Source organism: Pseudopipra pipra, chromosome 7 (genome assembly GCF_036250125.1).
Source record: "Pseudopipra pipra isolate bDixPip1 chromosome 7, bDixPip1.hap1, whole genome shotgun sequence".
NCBI classification, from domain to species: Eukaryota; Metazoa; Chordata; class Aves; order Passeriformes; family Pipridae; genus Pseudopipra; species Pseudopipra pipra.
The window spans coordinates 38,011,955-38,029,707 of NC_087555.1; the positions used below are offsets into that span (position 1 = coordinate 38,011,955).

General features: G+C 42.6%; 1 protein-coding gene across 1 annotated transcript in view; it reads left to right on the top strand.

The window, feature by feature from the left end:
* KIF5C (kinesin family member 5C) overlaps positions 1-14,667 on the top strand; it is a 70,820-nt gene extending 56,153 nt beyond the window's left edge. Inside the window, exons 18-26 of the mRNA XM_064661669.1 lie at positions 2,166-2,242; positions 3,286-3,395; positions 4,280-4,381; positions 5,004-5,064; positions 5,561-5,632; positions 6,138-6,242; positions 8,714-8,930; positions 10,026-10,139; positions 14,090-14,667. Coding sequence (XP_064517739.1) covers positions 2,166-2,242; positions 3,286-3,395; positions 4,280-4,381; positions 5,004-5,064; positions 5,561-5,632; positions 6,138-6,242; positions 8,714-8,930; positions 10,026-10,132 — 851 coding nt within the window. The 3' untranslated portion in view covers positions 10,133-10,139; positions 14,090-14,667. The remainder of the gene's footprint in view (positions 1-2,165; positions 2,243-3,285; positions 3,396-4,279; positions 4,382-5,003; positions 5,065-5,560; positions 5,633-6,137; positions 6,243-8,713; positions 8,931-10,025; positions 10,140-14,089) is intronic.
* Positions 14,668-17,753: the final 3,086 nt, after the last annotated feature.

The window sequence follows — 17,753 nt, forward strand, 5'->3', positions numbered from 1 at the left end:
TCCAAATCCAGTCCATTTACTAGATCATGGCACTCAGTGCCACGTCCAATCTGCGTTTAAAAATCTCCAGGGATGGTGAATCCACCACCTCTCTGGGCAGCCCATTCCAATGCCTGATCACTCTCTCTGTAAAGAATTTTCTCCTGATATCCAACTTAAATTTCCCCTGGCGGAGCTTAAGCCTGTGTCCCCTTGTCCTATTGCTGAGTGCCTGAGAGAAGAGACCAACCCCCACCTGGCTAGAACTTCCCTTCAGGTAGTTATAGACGGTGATGAGGTCACCTCTGAGCCTCCTCTTCTCCAGGCTAAACAACCCCAGCTCCCTCAGCCTCTCCCCATAGGACTTATGCTCCAGTCCCTTCACCAGCCTTGTCGCTCTTCTCTGGACCCGCTCCAGCACCTCAATATCCTTTCTGAACTGAGGGGCCCAGAACTGAACACAATACTCAAGGTGTGGCCTCACCAACGCAGAGTACAGGGGAAGGATCACTTCCCTGCTCCTGCTGGCCACGCTATTTTTGATACAGGACAAGATCCCATTGGCCTTCTTGGCCACCTGGGCACACTGTTGGCTCATGTTGAGCTTCCTGTCAATTAGTACCCCCAGGTCCCTTTCTGCCTGGCTGCTCTTCAGCCACTCTTTGCCCAGCCTGTAGCACTGCATGGGGTTGTTGTGGCCAAAGTGCAGGACCCGGCACTTGGCTTTATTGAACTTCATCCCATTGGAATCAGCCCATCTCTCAAGTCTATCCAGATCCCTCTGCAGAGCCCTCCTGCCTTCCAGCAGGTCGACACTCCCTCCCAATTTAGTGTCATCAGCAAATTTGCTGATGATACACTCAATCCCCTCATCTAAATCATCAATAAAGATGTTAAACAGGACTGGGCCCAACACTGATCCCTGGGGAACACCACTGGTGACCGGCCGCCAGCTGGATGCAGCTCCATTCACCAGCACTCTCTGGGCCCGACCCTCCAGCCAGTTCCTAATCCAGGAGAGGGTATACTTGTCCAAGCCATGGGCTACCAGCTTTTCCAGGAGTATATTATGGGAGACAGTGTCAAAGGCCTTGCTGAAGTCTAGATAGACCACATCCACAGCCTTCCCCTCATCCACCAGGTGGGTCACCTGATCGTAAAAAGAGATCAGGTTGGTCAGACAGGACCTGCCCCTCCTAAACCCATGTTGGCTGGGTCTAATCCCTTGTCCATCCTGAAGGTGCTGTGTGATTGCACTCAGGATGATCTGTTCCATAACCCTGCCAGGCACCGAGGTCAGGCTGACAGGCCTATAGTTGCCAGGGTCCTGCTTGCAGCCTTTTTTGTGGATTGGGGTGACATTCGCCAACCTCCAATCATTTGGGACCTTCCCAGAGAGCCAGGACTGTTGGAAGATGATGGAGAGCGGTTTGGCAAGCTCTTCTGCCAGCTCTCTCATCACCCTGGGATGGATCCCGTCTGGTCCCATAGACTTGTTGGGATCCAGCTGGCTCAGTAAGTCGATAACTACATCCTCCTGGAATACAGGAGGGCTATTCAGGTCTCTGTCTCTGTCTATCTGCTCTAGAGGCCAGTTGTCCTGAGGGCCACCTGTCTTACTGCTAAAAACCGAGGCAAAGTAGGTGTTAAGTACCTCAGCCTTCTCCTCATCTTTGTTATCAGTTGTCCCTCTGGCAAACTCCATTCCAAAGGAAGCTGCTTCCCTCAGGTGTGCAAAAGGTGTGTCCTTCCCAGCTCCTGTGCAGGATCCAGATGATTTCCTTTTAAGGATTGCTTGTTTTTCCCTTTCATTTAATGTGGAAAATGTGTATCTATCAAGAGCAATTCTTGTGGCTTTGCTGAGCTACTGTTTTATGTAAAATTCCATCACTCTGGATTTCTGCACAAGGGATTTTCTCTGACTGAGGGAGCAACAGGTGGTGACAAGACTTTTTTTTTTTCTTTTAACTCCTCCTGCCTTGTTAGAACAGAATTTTTATTCTGTTTCCTGCTCTTCTTACCCTGCTGATAAGAAATGACCTGGTTCTAGGGGCACCATTCCCCCAGTGAAAGCAGAATTGGGATAAGTGAGATTATAAGCAGGCAGGGATAGGTTGGGAAATGGCTGGATGTAGCATGTCTTGGAATTGTGTGGTTAGTTCTCAACTGTCTCCACCTTCAAACAGAAAAAATGCACGAAGTCAGCTTCAAGGACAAGGAGAAGGAGCATCTGACCCGGCTTCAGGATGCAGAGGAGATGAAGGTAGTTTGGCACTGCAATTTTAGAGGGCATTTCTCAGTGAGATCCTTCACCCAGCTGATAATTGGGGTGTAATTTTGCCTTCCTCTATTAAAAATTGTATTGATTCACCTCTAAGTTACGCTCATTTTTTGCTGGGGGGACTCTGCTGAAAGTCAGTGTGCTCAGGAGTGAGTCAGGATGCTGAGGTTGATGTAATTTAGGTACTAAGAGATTTGATTTACAAAGAAGCCACTTTCCCAAAATTTGGCAAGAATTCTGACTATCCCCTGGAAGTAATAATAAAATAGAAACCTGTTTTCTGGTATTTTTCCCCTGGAATGCAAAGAAATGTTAGCAATGTGTTGGTTCAATGGGGTTGCAAGTTGCAGACAAGGAAAAAAAATAGACTTTTTAGAGGTTTGTCTTCTGCAGAACTTTTCCCTCCGTTATAAAAATTTAAAGGGATTAAAGCAGCTGTACAGTTCTTCCTTACAGCTGGAAGAGAAAAAACAAATCTTTTATTAGCAATTTAAAGAGGTGCATTGGGTTTTTCTTACTGATCTTAGAATTTAAATTTAAATAACAATTTAAATAGCAGGTCTGTGGATACACAGTTTTCAGAGGTGGGAGGAGGGTGGTTTGGGTTTCACTTCTGTCACAGGCAGAGCTGTTTTTTTCCTTGGTGAATAGGCAGGTGAAATAGAGCTGTGCACATATTTCCTTGGTGAAAAAAAGAGGTGAAATAACAGAGGACTGGTGTAAAATCAGTGTCATTTGTGGCACTTGATATTCCAGGCCCCTGACTTTCACTGGTGGCAGTTTTTGCAAGGAAATGAGCAGAAATTGGTGTACATCTGTTGCTGAAAACTGAATTAAATGCTCGGATGAGCAGACACACAGTTTTTAATCACAGAAAGAATATGCCAGTCAGATTCCTGAATTAACTTGATCTGATAATTTCCCCTCAAATCCAGAGGAACAGGTTGATTTAGGGGGCAGGTGAGAAGGAAGCTCAGCTGTGTGTGCCTGGATTTGTGTTTCATGCCCGGCTCTGGTGTTTGCAGAAGGCCCTGGAGCAGCAGATGGAGAGTCACAGGGAAGCCCACCAGAAGCAGCTGTCCAGGCTGAGGGATGAAATCGAGGAGAAGCAGAAAATAATTGATGAAATCAGAGAGTATGTTCACTCCCTCCATCACCTTCTCTGTCCTGTGACCCTGTAGGGACGTTTTGGGGTTGCTTTTGTTAGTTTTAATGGATGTTTATACGTAATATTCTGTCCCTTACATGTTTATTCTGTCCTTGCATGCAACAGCCAACCCTGTAATTATTTTATGGGGTGGATTACAGTCCCTACTTCTTTAGTGGGGAGCTTTGAGTCCATAAAATTATAGAGAGGAAAAAGGAAGAGTCATGTTAGACCTGCAGGTCAGTAGGTAAGAGGAGCTTGGAGGAGAACAGATTTCAAGAGATCACAGAATCATTTAGGTTGGAAAATACCTTTAAGGTCATCAAGTCCAACCACTACCAAAGCCACCACTGACCACGTCCCCAGAAAGGTTTTTTGGGGGCCTCTTACAGCAATTGCTCCTGTCACAGACTTTCTGAGGGACTCAAATTCTCCTGTTTTCACATCCTTAGTATTTCCTCCTGACACACCAATGTATCTGTTAGTCAGATACTCCAGCCCTTGGACAATGGAGTGTTTTGCTCCTTGTATTCTTCTTTTCCTAAAATCTAGGCAACCCTGGTGTAGTATTTATTATTTTATTGTATTTATTGTGTGGCCAAGGACTAATCATAGGGAAAAGAGGAACATGAGGAAGCAGGACAGAAAGAACAGGTTGTGTCCTTTAAGGTAAAGGAAACAAACCACTGATTTTAGTTCTCCAGTATTTTAAAATCTCGTTCTTAGGGTTCTTTATGCTTATTTCTTTCAGAATTTTTCAGTAGAGAGTTACAGCTTTTCTTTCTCTGTCCAACCCCACTTTGTTCATGGGGATTTACCCATTTTCTGAGGTTCAGGCCTGAGCTGTACTGACTTTTCCTTTCTCATTCCAGCATGAATCAGAAGCTGCAGCTGGAACAAGAGAAACTCAGTGCTGATTATGATAAATTAAAAATTGAGGACCAGGAAAGAGAAATGAAACTGGAAAAGCTCATGTAAGTCAAGAGCTTTCTCATCTGGTGTCCTGCAATCTCTCAGTATGATCACAGGAAATGTGCCAGTGAGAGGCATTTGTGTTGCAATATTCACATTGAAAATATCAACTTGCAGCATTAATAAATGATTACCAATTGCTCCATATTTTTATATCAAAGGCTTTTTAGTAGTGGGTTTAATACTTGCCCAAAAATATTTTATTAGAGCTCTGATTTTATAAAATATCACAGCAAGTGTTAAATCTCTCATTCCTTAACGAACAGCAAAAACAAGAAAAAGGCTGAGGAGTTCAGGTGGGGTTTTATTGATTTTTTTCTTTTTCTTTGTTTTGGTTTGGGTTTTTTTTAAGTAATAAATCAGCTGTCTGAGTAAAAAACCCTTTCCTGGAAATGAGAGATAAAAATTTCATGTGAGGACATAAAAGATGCAGGTGGTGACTCAGCCCTTCCACGGGAGAAAGCTGCATATTTGGGGCAGTCAAAAGCATAATTACAGATGCAGAGATGTGCAATTTGCTCACATTCTGCAGATGTGCTACTCCAGCTGAATGCTGGTTGATTCTCTTCTGTTTAATATGACTTCAGCATCTCTGATTTGTGTTCCATGTTGTGATCTTTCTAGACTGCTTAATGATAAAAGAGAACAAGCAAGAGAAGACCTTAAGGGGCTGGAGGAAACAGTGGTAGGTCTTAATTACACTTTATTGAGCTTTGTCCCCAACATCTGTATATATACCCAGATGATATATATATATATATATTGATTTTTGAATAAACAGCTTTTAACTACTCAAAATAAAATTAAAAAAGGGTTGCTCTTATTCTCTTCAGTCTGGCTTTGGGGCTGGATGGGGTTGGGATGAGCTGCCCTTTCCTGCACGTGGGTTAGTGTTTCCCTCCAGTCTGGGGTAAGGTGGTTATTTTGCTGAGCCTGAGAAAAAAAAACAAACAAACCCACCAAACTGGGAAAACCTGGATTTTGACCAAAGTTTTAAAAGCACTTAAAACTTCTGAAGTGCCTGTGAGTAATGTATTTGCTAAAGAGAGAATCCAGAGCTCTCTCCCCTCCTATCAACTAAAATCCAAGGAGAACTTTTACACCACAGTATCTACTGTATCTTACTGAGGGATTTTTTTAATCTTTTTTTTTTTATGGTTATTTTATTGTTTTTATTCCAGGCAAGAGAACTTCAGACTCTTCACAATCTGCGCAAACTGTTTGTCCAAGATCTTACCACCCGCGTTAAAAAAGTGAGACCCTGCTCCTTTTGAACCCAAATCTTGCCTTTCCCTTGCAGTATTCTTGTGATCTGCTGGAAGCCCTTAGTGCATGTTGTCACCAAATGGGATATTGCCTTTTTTTAACAACAGGGAGAAACAAGATTAAAACTATTCTGCTGTTTATGAGCTTTTATTTGGTCATCATTCATTAAGGACTAGTCTTAGTGAAGCAAATGAACCAGTCCAATTGAGTTCAAGTAAAAATATTCTCAAAGATGGCATTAATGGGCACCAGAAATCATTCAATATAACTTGATTTTCCTATTCAGGATCCCCCCATAATTGCTCACTAAGAACAGTTTATTTTTTACGTAGCGGGGAACGCGGTTGTTAAACATCAAATGAACAGGCTAAATAATTTTAATTTGGGGCCCTGGAAGACTTTCCTGCCTTTGAGAAGCTTAAATTTCCCTAAGAGCTGAGCTTGCTCTGGAGTTTCTGCCTGGCTTTGCTGAATTCTGAACTCTCTGTGCAGAGTGTTGAGCTTGACAGCGACGATGGAGGTGGGAGCGCCGCGCAGAAGCAGAAAATTTCCTTTCTTGAGAACAACCTGGAACAGCTTACAAAGGTTCACAAACAGGTAGGGGCTCCCCTTCCCTTCTCCCCTGCTTCCCTTCTTCCCTCCCTCAAACAAAAAATACACTTTTTTTAATGTTTCCAGGGATAATTTTGGCGGGTGACCTGCGCTGCCTGAGGGAAAGGTACCCACAGGTTTTAACTCCAGCTCCTTGGTGTCAAGAGCTGGTGTGAAGCTGCTCTTCCCACCACCTGTATTTCTATGAATGTGTGAAATAAGCATTATTTTCTCTATGAAAATAGACTTTAGCTTGTTTTTGGCACTAAGAAATACATAAAAAAAAATAGCTGTGTTTTTTTTTTTTGGTGTGTCCCAAATTTTGACTCCTGGGCTAAAGCTGCTCAGGGGCACCTCGGAGGTGACTCAAGGGGGTTCAACCAGCACAGTGTGAAAGCAAAGAAAGGGAGGTTTTCTGGGCAGCTGAAGGGCTGGTGCCTCATTTGTGGGCATTCCACCCCTCCTTCATGGAATTCCTGTTTCACAGAATCCCAGCCTGGTTTGGTTTGGAAGGCAGTGCACTTTTCTGAAACTGTATTAGTGAGACATACTCTGAAATTCGCTTTATTTATTCCTTTGGAAGTGCCAAGAGGCCAAGTGGTGCTGGGACCACGACAAGTGTCCACTAAGATTCAGTAGTTTGAGATTCCCAGGGAACAGATGGTTTAAAGGCCTACTTTCTAAATGTGGAAATTGGGACATGTTGGAGGAGTGTCTTTTTCTTTTGCCATTTTGCCTTTTTTTGCACTCGAATCACGCATCTGCTACCTTTCAAATCCGCATTTTTATAGCTCTCATTAGTCTGTATTTACTCAAAACCAACTTGGAATCCACAGCTCTTAAGAAACTTAGAGGGAAAAATGACATTGGACTTGACCTGACTGTGCTGCCATCCTGCTCTGATTCCATATCATCACTATTTCCTAGGACAAGGGTTCCACACTTGCAGAAAAAGCACATTGTGACAAGTTTTTTTAGCTTGTTTGTGTTTTATTTCAGTGCTAAGCCTGGCCCAGCAGGTGTAAAACATTTTGATTGTCAAACAACGTGTGAATGTCAGTCCGTGCTGGTGCTTTACTGTGTTATTAATGTGGTGGTTAAACCACTTTTCTCTCCAGAAAAGGGAGGATCACTCCTTTGGAGCAGATTTCTGCTGACTTCTAGCACTGGTTTAATCAGTTCAGTAGAAATTGTGCTGGATTTTTCTGACTGTTTTTATTTATTAAAAGTCAATCCTCTCTCTCTTGGCTGTTGGTGCCTGGAAAGTCAGATGTTATTTAGATAATTGATAGACCTCGCTCAGGTTTATATTAAATTGAGGAAGTGCATGAAGTCAAAATTGCATATAATCACCATATTTATAGCTACAGAACCTAAAAGTGGTTTCTTAGTGAAGTTTCCAATTTCTTAGTGAAGTTTCCAATTTTCCCACATGCCTGGGGAGGGAACACACAGGTGAATGTGTCAGAACCATTTGAGATGATGAATTTTGGACGGTCCCCAGTGTTGTCTGTAAGGCATATTGAAGCATTACTATTTTGAAATCACGAAGTGATCAATTATTTGCAAAATATTTCTGTGTTCTGAGCAAATGTAGAGCTTCTGCTGCAGCTGCTGTAAAGTCTAGAGAAGCAGATATGGCAGAAAAGTGTCCTGAAGTGACAGGTTTTGTCCTCAAGCCCTCACCCTTCAGGATCAGCTCTGTGAAATTTTGTTGGATGGAATAAACAGTGGCATAAACTCTGTTGTTCTTTGACTTTTCTGGAAGATTTAAATGAATCTCACACCTCAGGCAGACAACTGAACCTTGTGACTAAAACTATGAAGTTTGGACAACTCTCTCAGGGTCATGGTGGGATTGTTGGAGTGTCCTGTGCAGGAGATGGAATTGATGATCCTTGTGTGTCCATTCCAGCTCAGGATATTCCAATGATTCTAAACTTCTCTTTGAAAAAATAATATTTAAGTGAATATCACACCTCAGCCAGACAAATGTGTGATTAAAACTGCAAAGTATGGAGAACTCTCTCAGGGCGACACAGTGGGATTGTTGGGGCTGTCCTGTGCAGGAGATGGAATTGAGTGTGTCCATTCCAGCTCAGGATATTCCAATGATTCTAAATTTCTCTTTGAAAAATGAATATTTAAGTGAATATCACACCTCAGCCAGACAAATGAACCATGTGATTAAAACCATGAAGTTTGGACAACTCTCTCAGGGTCATGATGGGATTCTTGGGGTTGTCCTGTGCAGGAGATGGAATTGATGATCCTTATGTGCCCATTCCACCTCAGGATATTCCTCAGTCCTACATTTCTCTTTGACATAAGCTTTTCCCAGTCATTTCTGGGAGAAACCCGCTTTGTCCACAGCCCGCGAGGCGCGAAGAGGAACCGGCGGCGTTTTCGGCCTCTCCTTGTCGGAGAACCCTTCCCGCCGTCTCTAACGGGCCCTTTTGGACATTCCTTCCCTGCAGCTGGTTCGTGATAATGCAGATCTTCGTTGCGAGCTTCCTAAGCTGGAAAAACGCCTTCGAGCTACGGCAGAGAGAGTTAAGGCCCTGGAGAGTGCACTGAAGGAGGCCAAGGAGAACGCCATGAGGGACCGCAAGCGCTACCAGCAGGAGGTGGATCGCATTAAGGAGGCCGTGAGAGCCAAAAACATGGCCAGGAGAGCACACTCTGCTCAGATTGGTAAGGCCATGGAGCTAAAGGGTTGCCCACATTCCTCGTGCTCGGCGTGCTGGCTCGGGTTTAAGCCGAGCTCTGGGAGCAGCAGCGGAACCGCGGGGGCCGCTTCTTCTCCTGGGATCTTCAAAGGCTTCACTTTTTAATAGAATCTGCCCCACCTCAAGTTTAAAGAGCCTCTGCTATTTAACTCGGTAAATAAGTGGCATAATGGGGCTTGTGTGCCCTTCTAGTGACCTGAAAACTTGTCTCCTTAAATTAGTCTCTTACTTTCTTCCTCCTCCCCCCACACTCTCCCTTTCTGCTTTCATTACTTCCTTGCCTTTCTGGACCTTGTCCCTTTCTCTTTCTTTCCCTTGATTACTCCTCCTTGTGATTTAATTTGGGGCTGTGCAGAGTCAAAAATTCTTCCTGTGTAATTCAGATACTTGATGTGTCTCTGTGCCACAATGTGTGCCTTCCTGGACCTTGTCCCTTTCTCTTTTTTTTTTCCCTTGATTACTCCTCCTTGTGATTTAATTTGGGGCTGTGCAGAGTCAAAAATTCTTCCTGTGTAATTCAGATGCTTGAGTTATCTGTGGCACAATGAGTGCACGCAACCACGGGGCGGTCAAGATGGGGCAATTTTAGAAATGATTTGTTGGGATTGATGAAACAGCAGGGTGATGGTCTGGGTGGTGGTGCAAATAGTGGTGTTTTAAAACCTAAGAGAGAATCAGGCAGCACACAGTATTACCTGTGTGGGAAGCCATCGACAGCTTTGTCTTGGCGTCTTCTGGAATGATATAAATCCTCAAATTGGACATGGGAAGTGCATCACTGCCCACCAAGTGGCCATGACTCCTCTGTGTTGTCCAGGCAGCCCATAACCTTTGGAGATCCCAAGCATGGGAAGGCTAAAGGGCTCTGTCCCAAGCAGAAGATGGATGTGTTGGCTGAGGGAGGGAACGCCGTGTTCCGCAGAGCTGGATCACAGACCCCTCTGCCAAGCACAGCTCTGGGTTTGGGAACAAAGGGGTTTGGACCAGAGGAGAAGGTGAGGTGGAAAACCTCCTGTGAAAGCTGAACGTGTTGTTTGGTTCCCTCTTTTTTCCTGTGCAGCCAAGCCCATCCGCCCTGGCCATTATCCAGCGTCTTCTCCGACGGCTGTCCACGCCATCCGAGGGGGAGGGATGTCCAACTCCAGCTACTACCACAACACCAAATAGGCAAGAAGTAAGACCAAAATACCTTCCTCATCTGTCCCTTCACTGATCACCCACTCCCCTACAGTTCAGTCTTGCTTTCAGCAGACACACAGTGTATTTTTTCCATTTTTAGTAGGAGTCGTTTGCTGATATTTAAAAAATTACTAATTGAGTGCCTGTTAGAAAGGTTTGATTTTAATGACTTATAAGTTAAGACTTTTTTAATAAACTATAGTCTAGTAAATCTGTACTGAAATTCCCACTTGGAGGCGTGAAACTCATGTAGTAAAAATAGAGTTCCAGAGGTTCCTTCTGCCAATATCATTTGCTGCTTTCTGTACCATGAAAGTGTTTCCATGTTGTGATATTCCAGCCTGGGGCAGGGGTAGAGCAGCACAGATTTGAATGGCACAATTTGGGAAACATTACTTTTGTTTCTCTTGCTTTGCACTCTTACTCAGGTCTCTTTTAGAAAAGAAAATAATTTAATATTTTACTTTAATTGCAAGGGCTCGAGGATTTCTGAGCAAAAAAAATCTCTGGAAGATGAGCAAGATATTCCCAGGAGACTGTTTCAAGGACTCTAACCTCCCATTTCCTTCTTTAAATGCTGCTTATCTGAGAGATTTTTATATCTGTGTTATTTTAGGTGATCACTTTATGTCACAGACAAGCCAAGAGCTGGATGGTAGTGCAGTGAAAAGCACCCAGGGCACTGCTAATTTGTCCCTCCAAGTCTGGCTTTTTCCCCCTCTCCTTGAGGCTTAATTCTGTCTCATGACTCTCCTCTGATGGTCTGTGGTTTCGTGGAGGCACTCAGCATTCCTGGGTGGTTTTCCCTTTATTTTGGGAATGCCCCACGTCAGGCCTGCATGCCAAGCATCCATCACAGCACACTCAGGCTCTCTTTGTGCTGGGGGATTGTTCCTGCTCATTGTGTTTTCCCTGGAGCTTCAAGCAACATATTTTCTCCGTGGGTAAATTAGGGCAAGGCTTTGCTGAGTGGTTTTGTGCATTAGCTCAGTCTGAACTGAAAGTGGCTTTTCCAGCTCACAAGTGAGGTGCCTCTGTCCATCTGCTCCATTGCATTCCCACCTCTGGGACTGAGGAAATATTAAAATATTAGTAAAACACTTCTAAACTTTCATTGCAACAGCTACTCTGGGGCAAAAAAAAGCTGCTATTTGCCTAAATTAAACTTAATTTCACAGCAGTTGGTATATTAAAAGTAAGTCAGGCTCAAACAGGCCACACATTAGGTACAGGCACATGTCAAGTGAACAACCTGATTAGATTAATAGGAGCTATTAATTAAAATAAAACTAGATGGGTTTATAAGAAGATAGGACTGTGGAAATCAATAAAAAGCAATCAGAAGGCACAGAATACCTGTCAGGTATTTTAGATGCTGAAGGTGGTGCAGGGTGAGCAGATTCAGGCCACACTTGGAACACATTGCAGAGGAGCTCATGGAAAGTGAGGGTGGAGGGAAAAGAAGAAGGAAGACCTCAGAAAAAAAAACTGGATAAAGTTATGGATTTATGGTTTCTGAATAAAATTAGAAAAATTCTGAAAAGCAATTCCCCGGAGGCTGGAATGAAATAATTTAAACAGTGTGCTGTAGATTTTTCTGCTCACACCTAGAAGTAAGTCTGGGAGATGTAGTCAGGTAAGGCCAGGCAGTGATGGAAGAAAGTCAGTTCTCATCAGTTTTGGTCCTTTGGTTTAGAGGATTATTGGCAAATTGTAACTATTTCACTTGCAACATTGGGAGTATCAGAGTAATCTGAATTTTGAGCTGTTTGGATGAAAACCCAGGGGTCTGAGCAAGAGTGTTGATAAAGGTACTACTTGTGCAGGGAAAACTTTATCCAGATTATCTCCAGAATATTGTTGAGACATTCCTTTTGAATGGTGCAGTTTCACACAGCTGGAATCAGATCAGAACTTCCTTTTATATTCATTTAAGAACAGTGAAATAAAGGTGGGATTTCTGTACCAACATTTGCTGTCAAACCACCCCCATTTCTGGAATGACAACTTTATACCAGGATGAGGAGAGATTTCTCTTGCATTCATTCATTATTCACCACAAAGATAATAGACATTTAGTGCTGTTAGAATGATCAGTAATTATGATGGATTGACCCAGCAGCAGATGGAAGAGAAAGAAATGTGGGGTGTTAATAAAATGTGCTCCTGGAATTGCACATTTCTGGTCTCCAGGAGAGAATTCCTCACTCTGTCCACGTGGTAGATGGTTTTGGGAATACAAGTGCAATGATTCTGTTGCTTTTAAATATATTCTTCAGCCTAAATTTAAAAGAAAAATAATTATTTTTGTGAAGGGATGTGTTTTGACAACACTTTAAAGAGCAATACTGGATGGCTGTGCATTAATTTCCTGTCACTGTATATTGTCATATTTAAAGCTCTAGATGGGGATAGTTACTAAATATAACTCAATATCTACTCTACAGAGTGTAGATTTCAAAGAATTTAAGTTTTTTCAAACAATGCCTGGAATTCCAAAAGCAAAAATTGTGGTATGCATTTGTTGTTTTGACTCCTTTTCATGCTGCCCCACAAAGTTTAGGCCAGAAACTGCACAGAATTCTCAAATTCACTATACAGTCTGGGTTTATGTGTTGGTTTTTTTTCTGAATCATTAAAGAGAAACTTGGTTAATAATCAGTTTTAGAACTGGAAATAAGCATAAAGGTGGTGTCTGGGCAAACCTGAGTGTCCCTTGCAGTGTCTGGTTAGTGGCTGCCAGGCTGAAGTGGATAATGGAGCAATTCTATGTTGAATTTTCATGCTTAAATATGTGGCCAAATCAGTGTTAATAGAAATCAGCTCGTTTTGAAATTCTGCCTTTAAATTCAAGATGAATAAATATTTTTAATCCAGCCAGAACACTGTTAATGCAGCCAATAAGATGCATAAGTTAATAACCATCTGGTTTCCTGTAAGGTGTTAATAAAGAGGACAATTAGGAGCCAGCTACAACTCCCAACATTAATTTAGGGTAAATTTAAAAACACTGATGCATCAATATTTATGTATTTATTTTTATAACTTGATCTTGAATTTGGACAAGGGTTTTTTTTTTAAATAACTGTACAAGAAAATGGTTCATTGAGGATCCTTGTAAGGCTGGTTTTGTATCAGTGTATTCAAAAACATTCCAGGCACATTCAGTTGCTTACATGGTGTTTTCCCTATGAAAAATGTGGGGGAAAAAATCCAATTAAAACCCAAGAGCTTTTAAAAGTAGGTATGTGGAATGTTTTGTGATCAACTTTATGATTTGTAACTTTTTTATAAAGGTGAACCAAGCAACCTTGGCACTTGGTCACATGCCTTGGACTTTGCTTCTGGATGGAATTATTATAAATTAGTGAGAAATATGCCTGTATAATGTGCATATGTAAAATTATATACTATAGTGTTATAGTATTAGATTGGATATTATCTATAAAATACTTTATACATATTTATAAATGCATATTTATTTATATATGTGTGCACACATATATATATCAGGAAAGGCTCTCTGTCAGCACATGTAGAACAGAAGTACTTATATTTTTTCATGCCTTTGTTTTATGTTTTTCAAACAGAGCTGCTGTTACTTTCCTTATTGGTACATAAGATAGGCACAGATCTGCTCTTGAGCACATCCAGTGGGGAGAAAAATCCCATTATAGGAACAGAAGGATTATAGGGGAAAAAAAAAGTTAGGCCTTTACAGTGTTTAGGCAAGACAAACTGCCAGGTTACAGGTGGTAAAGAATTAGTGTAAATCAAGAGAATTGGCACGTTATGACAAATTCCTAATTCCATGAATTGTTCCCATGTGGCTCCGTTCGTCGCCGTCGCGGAGGCTCTTTGGTTACTGGACGTCACCTTTGGGGTGATCTCCTTCCTAACCCCCAGAATGGGCTAATTTCCCTTGCTTTCTGCTCTCTTTGGCAGGTCAGTTCCACTTAAGCATGTTAAGGACTGTCATTAAGTCACTAGTTTCTTTTCTGCCCCTCTTCGACCCGACCCACATCCCGTTCATCCTGCGCTTCCTCCGGCCATCGGCAACGCACCGGTCCCAGGTACCCCGAGCTTCGCAGGACCTCCACGTGTACAGAAGTGTCCAGATCCTTCTGCAATGTATTGGACATTCCCATCTCAGTAAGGATTAGGGAGTCTGCCACTCCGAGCCCACCTTGGCGCTGGTTTAGGTTGGCGCTTCCACACTCAGAGCGATGCTTTTTTATTTTTTTTTCAAATCCCGACTTCTGGCATCAAGGAATTAATTATTCACTGACCAAGTGCCACCAAAGGCAGGTGATTGTGCTCTGTCATGACTGATTTACTGTATAATATACATATTATTTTATATTTTTAGGGGATGAAAATGTGCTGCTATATGGTTTTCGTTTTACTTGCTTTACATTTTCAGGAGGAAATTTCCCCAAAGAACCATTTGTAAAATCCCGAGGGAACAAAAAAAAAAAAACAAAAAAAAAAATAAATAAAAATCTTTGGACTGTGTAAAATAACCTTTATTGCAGTACCTGGTAAAGATCAAACGGGATGCAGAGAAATCTGTTAGTATAGAGCTAGGATTTGAAGTTTGGTAGTTCCATGAATATTATCTGTGTGACCTATTTTAAAATTAAGATCCGAGCTGCTGCTTGTAGTTCTCCCGACGGTGGTGGGTTTTCCTGGAGCGTGTTTGTGAGCGTTGTTCCCTAGGAAGTTTTGAAGGCTTTTCAGAATGCTGTGGAAATCTTGTCTAGGAAAATCTGACAAGTGTTTCCCCCCCCTCTCCTCCTCCTTTCCCCTTCCCACATGCCTTTGGGAATTCAGATCCCAGAGGGAACAGTCCCCGACCGGAAAGGACGTAGCTTAAAGGAGCAAAGGAAAAGAAAATCCCCCAAATCCCAGACACTCCCTTAAAAAATTAGAGAGTCCAAAAGGAGGTGAGAGTTGTACACTCGAGCTGTCCTTTGCAGGCCAAATTTGGGAATACATTTGCAGGGATGTGAGGAGCACATTCCAAGGGGAAAAGAATGGTTTTGTAGGTCAATGTATGCAAATCATCCTACGGATGGTGCTCACCGAGGGAAGGACGAACCTTTCCTGGATCTCTTTTTCCAGCCAGGCAGCAAATTCCCATCTTCCCAGCAAGGGGGCACTGGAATCTCTCCGGGAAGGTGCTGCTCCTCCTCCTCCCTGCCTGCACATTCCTCCCGGGGCAGGTGACACGGTCGGTCGGGCTTAGGGAAGCCGGGATTCCAGGAAGGTTAGGCCGAGCATAGCCCTCTAGTCTTCTTTTGCAGACCTTTGCTCTTATTTAATTTGAGATTGGTTGGTTGGTTGGTTGGTTTTTTTTTTAATTTCTGAACCTGTTTGTTAGTAAGAGTAGAACTATTCAGTTACTTAGAGTGTTTTGGAAGATTGTGAATTGACTTTAGATATTTTTTTTCTACTGAAACTAAGTTGTTGCAAAGTAAGTTGGGACTTAATTTAAATGTTTTGGGTTTTTTTGTTGTTTGTGGGTTTTTTTTAATGTTGCACTATTTTGGGGAGCGTTTTGCTAAACATATTTAATGAAGCTGCAAATTTGCATGTATTTAATTTATTTTGTATTTTTCAAAGTTTTATATTTTCTTTCTTTACGTGCATGTGCACTGCCAGAAGAATGAACTGTGAACTTGCCATATGCAATCTTGAATAAAATCACTAATCCACAACTACTCTGTGCTATCTTACCAGCTGCTGGGAGCTGAAGTTTCTACTCTGAACTAATAATCCTCTTGTTTTGGTTCTGAAACAGCTGTTTTGGGAAAGATACCAAACTTATTTGCTGTCAAAAGATTTTTGTGCCGTAGGAAAACTTTTTGTTCTGTCTTTTGAATTGGGAGTTTGGTATGGAATTGTATTGTAGATTCAACATTAGCTTAAAAAAAAAAGGTGTGAGTTCCTCAGAGCATCACCAGGGCAGTTCTGGAGGGCAGTTCTGAGAGCTTTCTGCAGCTTGAGGGATAAGTTAACTTGGACATCTCTTAATGGTGCTAGTGCTGATCAGCCAGTCAGTCCCACTAGCCGAGAACAAATTAAGTTTCTCCAAGTTCACTTTTCCATCCGGACTGCAGGAGGATTTCCTCCAACTGGAATGCCAAAAGGATGCCTTGGGCTAAAATTCTCCAAATGTGTAATAACTGGAAATCACCAATTCTCAGTTGAACATACTCTGCTTCTGTATCTATTTTGATTTTTTTTTTTAAGCCTATTTTAATCAGGCGACTTCAGTTTGTACCGCGTGCTGTATATTCAACTTTTGTACCATTTTTAAGGCTTTCACCTTTTATATCTGGAGAGGAAAACCACACATCTGCTCTGCAGAGATCCAGACCTGTCTCCTGCCGTTTCTGCCACCTGATCCTTTCTTTCTTTGCTCTTTGAGTGTTGTGTTCTATTTACTCGAGGCTCATTTTCAAGTTGTGGTTTGTACAGCGCAAAAGAAATTTCACATCTAAAAATGTCATGCATGGGACAAATTTGGGTGGAAATACGAATGGGAAACGTGTTTCAGATGGAACTAAAGTGCATATTGTTCTTTTTGCTAGTATTTAAAAAGTATTTCTGGCTCACTCGAGCTTCTCTTAATGATATGTTCAAATATCTTGTGTTCGTCCTTGAGTTCATGTTTCATCAACTTGTTTTCTGGAAAGCAAGGAAAGTTTTAGGCCTGGAAAGATCTTGGCTGATGCATTTTTAAGTTTGTATTCAACAAGGGTGAGAGTTTGATTATCCTGAATATACCGAAAACTTAAAAATTAAGTCACAAGAATTTTTACTACAGAACCCTGAGTAAATTTTCAATTTCATTTTATAAATCCTGATGGACTAAGGTTGCACGTTTGCCTGAAATCTTTATAAATCAGAGAATCCTGGAGTGGATTGGGTTGGAAGGGACCTTAAAGCCCAGCCAGTCCCACCCCCTGCCATGGGCAGGGACACCTTCCACTAGCCCAGGTTGCTCCAACCTGGCCTTGGACACTTCCAGGGATCCAGGGGCAGCCACAGCTTCTCTGGGCAACCTGGGCCAGGGCCTCCCCACCCTCCCAGCCAGGAATTCCTTCCCAATATCCCACCTAAACCTACCCTAAGAATTTTGATTTGAACACAGTTTAATTTGAAGAAAAGGGTGTTTAAACCCCACGGTGCCGAAGGTCCGATGGGAAAAGGCCCCACCAGATTTCCACTGTCGGAGGAGAAACACCTCCTGCAAACACCAAGTCCCACCTCGACGGGAAGAGGGGAGGAATCAGGAAATAAACTGATAGCAGGATAATCTTAATCTCCCCTTGCCTTGATATATTTTTTTTTTGTTTCCTGTCTTCACTGTGCCTGTACGAACTGCGCCGTGCACCGGCAGCACCCGCCGTGCAGGAGGGAACTGCTCCGGCCGTTCCTTCCCGCCCTCACAGCCCTGCCCATGGACACCCCTCTCGCTGTGGGAGAGCCACGGGGGGGCTGAGGCATTCTGTAGATTTATACCTGTCTAGTTTGTAAAGTTGTGTAATGTGTACTGCAGATGTGTATTCTCTGGGCTCTATGTATCTTTACAGTAGTGTTC